This window comes from Elephantulus edwardii, unplaced genomic scaffold, assembly GCF_000299155.1.
Source record: "Elephantulus edwardii isolate Elephantulus edwardi_28Jun2011 unplaced genomic scaffold, EleEdw1.0 scaffold00026, whole genome shotgun sequence".
Classification (NCBI taxonomy): domain Eukaryota; kingdom Metazoa; phylum Chordata; class Mammalia; order Macroscelidea; family Macroscelididae; genus Elephantulus; species Elephantulus edwardii.
The window spans coordinates 18958255-18968286 of record NW_006399776.1 but is presented as its reverse complement, the minus strand read 5'-3'; the positions used below and the strand labels follow the sequence as shown (position 1 = coordinate 18968286).

The window sequence follows — 10032 nt, the reverse complement described above, 5'->3', positions numbered from 1 at the left end:
AAGTTGGAACCAACCTATAGCTGATCCTCCAGTGGGTTTTTAGAGGCAGTTAATCACACAGGTGGAGAATGCCCATCCTTCTTCCATGGAACAGCTGATGAATTCGAACCTTGTGCCTTCAGGATTGCAGCACAGCTTCTTGCAACTAGGCCACCAGTGCTTTCTATTAAAGGACAATTTCTTGATTTCCACCACAGCCTCCAACAGTGCTTTGCTTAAACTTTTCTTTCTATTCTAAAATACATCCATATTTCAATAGCTAGGTTAGTTAGAGATCTTGGATCATGGAGACAGAAATATTTTGAGTTTATAGGGATACATAATATTCTTGGGCTGCAGAGTATAATCAAGGGCCAGATATGATCATTTTCCTCAGGAATTACTAAAATTAATGAAAAGGCATAACTTAAATTGCCTACAAATGGCAATTGTTTATTTAAAGTTCTTCTTCTGTCCTCCTGGTCACTGACTTTCCCTAGTGGTGGCCAGAATATCTCTTTTTATTTTTCCTTCTCTTCCACTTTCCTCTCCCTCAGCTTCTTTCTATCTTATCCATAAAGTTACCTGGCACAGGGCCAGCAGCCTGTTTACATTTGAACAGAGAAAAGGAGATCAATGCAGTCAGAATCAGGAGGATTCTTACCTGTTGGAGTAAAGGTCCAAAAGCTTTACCTTCTTTTGTGATTCTTTCATCCACAATAGTTTGTATCCTTTGTTATACATTGTGTGACACCTCAGTCATTAACTCAGTTATGCAATGCTAGGACAAAGAAGAGAGTCCTTTCTGAACCCCTAAACTTTCCTCCAACTGTACCTCCTTCTCTTTTTACTTTCCTCTCAGTTCAAGTTATTCTATTTCCTATTTCCTCTTTTCCAAGACGATTTGAGGATTTCAGTCCTTTTTACTTCTCTTATGGTCTTCTGAGGTCCAAAAAGCAAACTTCTCTATTTTCTAGGAGAGTTTACTTTCACATACTAACAATAACCTCAACCATCTCCAACAATTCTACCTCATCCTCTTCTTGCCTCTGTCTTCTCCCAGACCCTAACTATTAAATTATTTGGTAGCAGAATTGTTGAAGAAAAATCTACAGTCATACTCAAGGAAATTGGCACTAAAACTAAGGACAAGGAGAGAAGTAAGTGAAGAGTAGACATTATCTGAACTGAGAACTTTTCTTTTTCAGATGATATAGGCCATGCAGAAATTTCAGGAGGAATCAGTCCTTCGAAAAAGACATCAAGTTGTGATAGATGGAGGGCTGGAGAAAGAGAGGAGACCCTTAGCAAGCTGGATCAACAAATGCCTGTAGCAATGGACTCGAGTATATCAGGAATGATGATGATGGCACAACATAGAGCAGCGTTCAGATTTGTCATTCATAGAGTTTCTATAGTTGTGTGTAGTCAACTCAACGGTACCTAACAACAATACGACAACAGAAGTCCCCTAATGAGAGTAGCCAAGTGGTTAAGGAGTTGAGCAGCCAGCTTAGACAGATAGTTCAAATCCATCAGCTGCTTCTCAGGTCTAATTTTTTAAAAAGGGAATATAGATTAGCAATTCCCTGTTGCCTGAAACTTCAACTGTCCTCTTTAAATAGATAATGTGACATGGCAAATGGAAATATGTGATAGGAAAAGCAAACAAAATCTGATGATATCTTGGAATTATCTTACTGTTAACTTGCATGGGCTGTCTACCTCTAGATCTTTACTTTTATCTTTCATGTTGCTATTAGGTGCTATTGAGTTAAATAGAACTCAAAGTGACCCTGTGAACAACAAATCTTAAACCTGTCCTATCCTTTGCCATCCTCATTATTTCTCTCTCTTTTTTTTTTAATGAGAAAAATCTGTATTTAGAATTAGTCAGCTGGACTCAGTTTAGATGATCCCAATTTTATTGGCAACATCCAAGCATCATAGTCAGGAGTAAGTCAAACATAGGCCTTCTTCTCTCCATCAGGCCTAGTCAAAGTGTTGACCTTAGCCACATTAATGTCATAGAGCGTCTTAATAGCTTGTTTAATTTGGTGCTTGTTGGCCTTGGCAACCACAATGAACACAAGTGTGTTGTTCTATCTTCTTCATGGCTGACTCAGTGGTCAGGGGAAATTTGATGATGGTGGTCAAGCTTGTTTCTCCTGGAGGTGCTCTTCTGGAAGTATTTAGGCTGCCTTCAGAGTCTCAGCATCTTAGACTGCTGGAAGGTGGGTGACGTGAGGATCTTCTTTATCCTCATTATTTCTGACACACTTGAGTCCATTGTTGCAGTCACTCTGTCAATCTATCTAAGGTCTTCTTTCTTTCTTTCCCTGATTCTCCACCTTTCCAAATATGATGTCCCTCTTGCTGGACAATGATTAAGGATGACAAAAGAAGAATTGATGCCTTTGAGTTGTGGTGCTGAGGAAGAGTCTTGAACACACCATAGAACACCAAAAAACACAAATAAGTCTGTCTTAGAGAGGGCCAAACCAATTTTCTCATTGGAGGCTAGAATTTTGGGCGCATGACCATGAGGTCCTTGGAAAAAGACATCATGCTCAAAAGTGTGGAGGGACAGTGCAAGAAAGGAAGACCCTGAATGATGTGGATTGACGCAGTAACTGGGGAAATGGGGCTGGGTGTGTTGGAGTCAGTGAGACTGTCTCAGTGTAGGGCAGGATTCAGAGCTGTTGTACATAGGGTCACTATGAGTTGCAGGTGACACAATGGCACATAACAGAAGCTCCGTCTCACATACTTCAGGCATATTGCCAAGACGGACTAGTCCTTGGAGAAAGACATCATGGTTAGAAGGGTGGAGGGCCAGTGTAAGGAGAGGAAGACCCCAGGTGAGATGGTTTGACATAGTAACTGTTGTAATGAGAGTAAGATTGGTTTAGGATAGAACAGGGTTCAGAGCTATTGTGCATAGGGTTGCTATGAGTTATAGGCAACTCAATAGTACATGACAACAAAAAAATATTGTCATATAACCCCTACAAAAAAGTTTATACAAATAAAAGTTAATAATAAAATGCATGCTAAGAAATAATTAATGAAATAATATTATGAAAAATAATATTTATTGGTTAATAAAAATATTAATCAACTCTACATATCTTATCTCTCCTTCACAGGGTTGCAATGAGTCGCCTGTGACTCAACGGCACTTAACAACAACAATAACATCAACATAGAGAGAGATCAGCTGGCCCAGTGGACAGAAGGCCATGCTACCAAGCCAAAGGTGGGTGACTTTTAATCCGCAGCCCTCGGGCCTGTCTTTCATTGTTTTTGTTCAGACATTCCTCTATGTTGTATAGCCTTGGTGTTCAAGTTGCCATACAGCGGTAACTTGTGGTTGCTGTAAGGTTGAACACTGTGACACTGATGAGTCAAATGCGTTAACGCCTGGTTACCCAATGTGGAACAGAGAGTGGGGTGGAGTTCCCTGATTAAAACAAGTTTGGAAGGAGGAGTGGCATCCACTTCCATAATAGCTTGCCTCTGGAAACCCTATGAACCTGGAGACATAGGATCACAGACACCCGAGCGTTGAGGACTCTCCTTCATAGAGTTGCTATGAGTCGCCTGCAACTCTACAGCACTTAACAACACCACCACCACATATTTTATGTGTAAAATACTGTACAGAATTACCTTATTTCAAAGACGCTTTGATGAAACTATCATCACTAGCTCCATTGTATATATAGGAAAAATCAAGGCAAAAAAGTGAAATAATTTTAATTTACTGAGTGTTAGTGATAATATTTGTATTTGAAAACAGTCTAATTTCAGAGTATTCAAACTTTTCATCTAGTATTGTAGTAAAAAGTGCATGGGTTCTACAGTTCATCTGCCAGAGATCAGATACCATCTCCAGCTAAGTTCCTCTTTTTTTTTTGATTGAAATAATTTTTTTAATATGCTAGTATTTTGTCCTGGTAATAAATTAATATTGATTGTGACCAAATCCAAGGGAAATGCTTTTGGGTGCATATAGAATGACCTGACTTGACAGCAACATTGGGTTGGTTTATTCTACTTTACTTCTCCACGCTCATGTCAGATGGGTAGTGTGCCTATGTTGTAACAAGGGTGAAGGGTGGCACATGTCATACAGAAGCATGAGCACCCAATCATCATGCTTGTCTCCCATGGTAAGTCATGATGTGGATGGTTTGTATCTGTAAAGATTTCAATTGCCATTTCAGTTCCTGAAAGTGAAAAGCCAGACAACAGAGAAACACTCAGAAATCACTTGATCTGGTCTCTGACTGTGCAGATGAGGGCCCATGGCCTGCCTGAGGGTCATAAAGCAGGGTGACTGTGCTGGACTGGCTTGCGGGGTGAGGGCCTCTGGGCCGTGCAAGAATGAGGAAGGCATGCTCTGACAGATTGTCAGCTCACACTGGGAAAGGGTTTGCTCTCTGTCAGACCAAGGACTGAACCTCCAGTGCTCTGCTGTAGTTTTTCACTTCAGTTACTTGGCTGTCCTGGAGACAAAGCCATTCCCAGTCTGCAGCTCCTCAACAGCCCTAACACTGACTTCTGGGACGTTTCTGCTTTTCTCTGGATATCTGGACCTGGCCACAGAAGGGGTGCCCTTACTGCTTCTCTCTCGGGGTATCTCCTCTTGCTTGACACTCCATGTGAGCAGAAGGAACTAATATGTCATCCACACCTGCAAAATCATCACCGTCCAAGTCCACTCTCTGCACAGCTCATTCCACTCCCTCGCCCACTGCTCATTCTGTCACCGGCTCAACAGCTTCTGCAGGGCAGCTGTGATAGATATCCTACCCATTGATGACAGCACATCAGGAACACACCTTTTAGTTCCCGTAATGTGCAAGGATCTCTCCAACTTCCTGTGATTCACTGCCTCAGGCTGATAGTGGCATACACTGTGCAGCTGGCAGACAAGAGAACAGCTCAGCGGGAGAAAGATGGGCAATCTTTGTGTGTGGATCTACAGCCTCTGAAAGCTCACTGGAGAGTCAGCTACAGGTCGGTTCCGACTCCACGGCACATAACGAGTGGGCATGGGAAGCACGTTTGTGAGTTAAAGAACATATGTTCTGGAGAGGCATTTATCTCTGAAGACAAAAATCACTGTAAACATCTTACAAGACAGTCATTTTATTGCTTTTTAAAGTCAGAATAAAGCTGAACATACAAAGGGGTTTTCAGATTCCCATTTGGTTCTAATTTTTGCTACTCTCCACACTGCCATGGAGGTAGGCTGACAGCCAATCTCCGTGGGTTTCTTTTTCTCCAGGGCAGCATTTTTTCTGCATGATTTCTGCCTTGCTTGGCTGCAGGTTACAGGCTTTCCCAAGGGCACATTTGTTCAGAAATTGGGTTGTGTACCGTAGAGTTTGAAGTGACTCAGAGCTGACCCTCCAATGGGTCCTCAGAGGCTGTATATTGCACAGGAGGAGACTGCCCATCTTTGTCCCGAGGAGAAGGTGGTGGATTTGAACCACATTCCTTTGGGTTGGCAGCACCACTCCCTTCTACTAAGTCACCAGAGCTCCCTATTATTATTTAGAAAAGGCCTCCTGTTGTCCAGTTCACCTCAGCAAATGGGTGAATTGCTGTAGATACTTGACCTTTCAGGAGTGGTGAAAGACACAATGGGAGGGGAGTTCTGCCATCAGCTTCTGGATGTGAAATCCCAGCTGCAGAGCAGTCACTGGTCTTTTATGAAAAGGGGGGAGGGGGAACCCCAACAACAAAAACAAAGCAAAGCAGAAAGTACCCTGCAGGAAGAAACTGTACTTTTTCCTGAGCTGGCAGAATTGCACAAACATTTCGCTAAGTGGCACGCGTCGCTGTTGGCAGAGACCAGGGACAACAGGACTGCGGTTTCTGAGGACTCCACTCAGGCCTTCTCTGTGGACCACAGGCGCTCACTCCACTTCCATCTGATTAGGACTCGTGCTGGTGGAGTGGGGGCTATGGGCCCACCAGCTGCAGGAAGGGGGAAGATGTGGCTCCCGGACTCACAGCCGCGGAGACCCCAGGGGCCAGTTCACTGTCCTATAGGGTCACCCGAATAGGAACTGACTTGATGGTGGTGCCTCCGGATTATCCCAAGGCCTGCCTGCACAGCTGAAGCCTAACAGATGGCACACTTAACAGAACGCAGACCTTTCAAAGATGACAAGGCCGAGAGGGCTGCTTAGGGGAGAGGGGAGGCAACTGGAAGGGCAGTCCTGCCAAGAAAGCAGGTATTCTTAAGTTCTGAACAAGAATGGTGAATTCACATGTCACCAAAGGGCGAAGTCTAATAATCTTGGTTACTAAGCCCCAAGGCCAATCCCTTCCCTGTCAAGGAATACTCATGACCTTGAGGTAGGTGATGCTGTCATCGGATATTAATAAAAGATACAAAAATGATGAAACAGTGGGAATGGAAGCCCTGATTTCTTTAAAATTCACCATCTTTCCTTCAAGTTCAGGTGGAAAACAAGGAACACTGGCAATCCAAAAGTGTAAGTGTGAAACGAGGCATTTCATGTCACAGCGGCTCCTTTATTGAAGAGGAAGGTCGCTGTCCACACAGGAGTCTACTCACAGCACGCCACAAAATCTGTCCCCAGGAAGAAGCCGCAGTTGACCTGTCCATCAAGGCTCATTCCCAAGTGTTCTGGATTTGGATTCCAAGGGTTTTCGTCAGCATTTAACTAATTTTATGTTGGCTGAAGGGGCTGGGACTGTCTCTGCACACATAAACTGGTCTTGGTCATAGATCACTTTTGTCACGAGAGAGCAGCTAGGACACGTCGCCACCTCGTCCACATTCTCCAAATCCTCCTTGGTGATCCAGAAGTTGTCACCGCACGGGCAGGGGTAGAAGTACGACTCCGAGTCCTCGTCATATTGGAAGTCCTCGATCTCCACCTCGTCGTGAAACACCGCCACTGCCCCTGAGCCAGCAGGACGGCGGACACCTGTGCCGCGTGCCTCCGTTTCCTGTCTAACCCAGTGCAGCTGCGGCCGGCGCTCCGGAGGCACAGAGCCCACTTCGGGCGCACAATCCTAAGTGCCTCTTTATGCCTGTTTTATCCCCTGTAAATTGGAGATCTAATAGTTTCGGGTTGTCTTGTATAGTAAATGAAATAGTGCTTGTAAGAACTTAGAACATTCCTGGCCAAAAACAGTGGTCCAGAGTGTTGATTATTATTCCTTGTAATATTGATAATAAAAGCAATGTGATGCTATATTTGCAAATCTAAACTTGTCAGAATAATAATTACATTATCATTTTTCTTGTAATATATGAGGAAATTTGTTGTACACAAGGGAGATCCAGGACTTGGTTAATTGGATACAGGTTTTAAAGTACCTAATAAACACCATGACTTGTGGTTGAAAGAAAAGATTCATTTTCTTTTTTGCTTTCCTTTAAGAAAATTACTAATAAACTCTTGCTTTTAAATATCACCCTATTTTGGCCTATTAGATGTTTGCAGATAAAAGAACGCTATAATATTTACTGCTATTTCTATTCTTTTTTTTGTCCTTTTTGTCTTTTCTTGGGATGAAGTTTGGCCTTGATAAAATGCATACATAAATTATAGTGTTATATCAAATAATTTAGTACTGTGGAAAGGATTGTGAACCATGCTTAATGTTTGGAATTATGAGGAGAGACAATTAAAAAGCTACTAGCTATAGAAACACACTCACTTAATAACTTAGAGAGTTTTGAAATTATGGTGGAACAATACCACTATCATTCAAATTTATCCACCTAAACCAGAGCCAAAGAGGAGGAAATAGATGATTTCTATCAACTGTTGCAGTCATAAATTGACAGAACATGTAACCAAGTGCTTTAATAATAATGGTGACTGGAATGCAAAAGTTGGGAATCAGGAAGAAGGATCAGTAGTTGGAAAAACATGGGCTTGATGACAGAAATGAGTCTAGGGATAGAATGATAGAATTCTGTACAATCAATGATTTATACATAGCACATATCTTTTATAAGAAACATAAATGCAGGCTATACACATGGATTTCACTTGATGGGATGCACAGGAATCAGATTTATTATATCTATGAAAAGAACCTTTGGCGAAGTTCAGTATCAACGATAAAAACTAGGCCGGGTGCTGATTGTGGAATAGACCATCAATTGCTCATATACAAGTTCAAATTAAAACTTAAGAAGGTTAAATCATATCCACAGAAACTAAAATTTGACTTTCAGTCTATCTCCCATAATTTAAAGACCAACTCAGGAACAGGTTTGAAGTCTTGAACACTACTGAAGGAAGTCCAGGTAAGCTGTGGGAAGATATTAACAATATCATTCAAGAAGAATGCAAGAAGTCACTACTAAGAAAGAAGAAGAAGAAAAGACCAAAACGGATGTCAGAAGAGACTCTGAATATTGCACCAGAGTACCGGTGAGCCAAAGCAAAGGGAAGATTCTACTGATGATTATCCTTAAAAGCAAATGTGACCTATACAAGAGAAAACAAATATAATTAAGATAAAATAGTTGTGATGTTGTTATTCAGCTACAACTCAAAGCAATCCTCTGAACAACAGATCAACAAAATCTTGCTCAATCTAGGCTACTCTCATTATCTCTGCTATGCCCAAGCCCACAGTACAGTCACTGTGTCATACAGTTGTGTTGGCGTGATTACATTCTGGATACTTTTCTGCTTGAGAGGGAACTCTGTTGGTGCAGTCTTCAGCCAGTTGGGCTGCTAACCCCAAAATACTAAATCCTATCTAATCAAGAAGAAGTCATGTCTTAGTTTATGCTGGAACTCCCCAGAAATTTCTTTAGGGCTGCCTTCATCTCCTTATTCCGGAGACTATAGATGAGGGGGTTGAAGAGAGGAGTTACCATTGCATAGAACAAGGTTGCAATTTTCTGCATCCCTGCAGAATGTCCAAGTCCTGGACTCACATACATGACCATCAGGGAACCATAGAACAGTGATACGACAGCCAAATGAGACCCACAAGTTGAGAAAGCTTTACGTTTTCCAGTGGCTGAAGGCATACGAAACACAGCTAATAAAACAAGAGTATAGGACCCAAGGATGAAGAGGAAGTTTCCAAAGATAACTAATGAGCTTAGAGTATAGCAAAATAATTGAGTTTTTGAAGCAGAGGTACACATTAATGAAAATAGAGGCCCTGGGTCACATACAACATGGTCAATAATGTTTGGGCCACAAAAGGGCATCTGAGAGACAAGAACAATGGGTACCAGGAACCACAGAAACCCACAAACCCAGCAGATAACAACTAGTTTAGCACAGAGATGTCCAGTCACAATATTGGGATAGTGTAAAGGATGGCAGATAGCAAGATACCGGTCAAAGGCCATGACAGTCAAAAGAAAGCATTCAGAAGTGCCCAAAGAGAAAAAAAAATAAAATTGGAGAAAGCAGCCAACAAAGGAGATGGTCTTTGTCTCTGAGAGAAAGTTGATCAACATCTTGGGGACCGTAGAAGAGACGTACCATATCTCCAGAAAGGAAAAATTCCCCAAGAATATGTACATTGGTGTGTGAATTCTCTGGTCACACCACACTGCACAAATAATGGCTCCATTTCCTGTTATGGTCAGAACATAGGTTGTGGTAAAGAGTGAGAAGAGGAAGATCTGAATATGCCATTCAAAAGAGAAGCCTAGGAGTATAAATTCACTCACAGAAGCAAAATTAGAATCTGTCTTGGAGACATTCATTGAGTCAGTCATCTGCAAAGTAAAGAAATACATTGTTATAGGTTATGATTGATTTAAAAAGTATACATTTTTAAGAAGAAGAAAGGGCAATGATCATGTTTTTCCAAGTGAGTCATTAATTATAAAGGGAATGTAGTCTAATTCAATTCTTCTTGATGATATACTCTAAGGAAATGTTTGAGTAGAAACAAACATTTGCCTATTTAGAAATCTTTCTTTTGTTATGCTATCATAATAAAACTAGGAAAAATTACACTTATTTTGCAAATATGTTATTTTTAAACAGAGATGATCTATGGGTGGCTAGAATT

The 10032-nt window shown here is 41.6% G+C and overlaps 2 protein-coding genes across 2 annotated transcripts; both read right to left on the bottom strand.

Annotated features, from left to right (window-relative positions):
- Nucleotides 1-6675: 6675 nt before the first annotated feature.
- LOC102863586 (DPH3 homolog) lies at nt 6676-7628 on the bottom strand. Its single transcript, XM_006883267.1, has 2 exons — nt 7607-7628; nt 6676-7025 (listed from the first exon to the last, which is right to left on the bottom strand). The coding sequence occupies exons 1-2, from the start codon at nt 7626-7628 to the stop codon at nt 6676-6678; spliced, it is 372 nt and encodes a 123-aa protein (XP_006883329.1).
- Nucleotides 7629-8773: 1145 nt separating this feature from the next.
- LOC102863185 (olfactory receptor 11H12-like) lies at nt 8774-9754 on the bottom strand. The gene has a single exon (XM_006883266.1). The coding sequence runs from the start codon at nt 9752-9754 to the stop codon at nt 8774-8776; it is 981 nt and encodes a 326-aa protein (XP_006883328.1).
- Nucleotides 9755-10032: the final 278 nt, after the last annotated feature.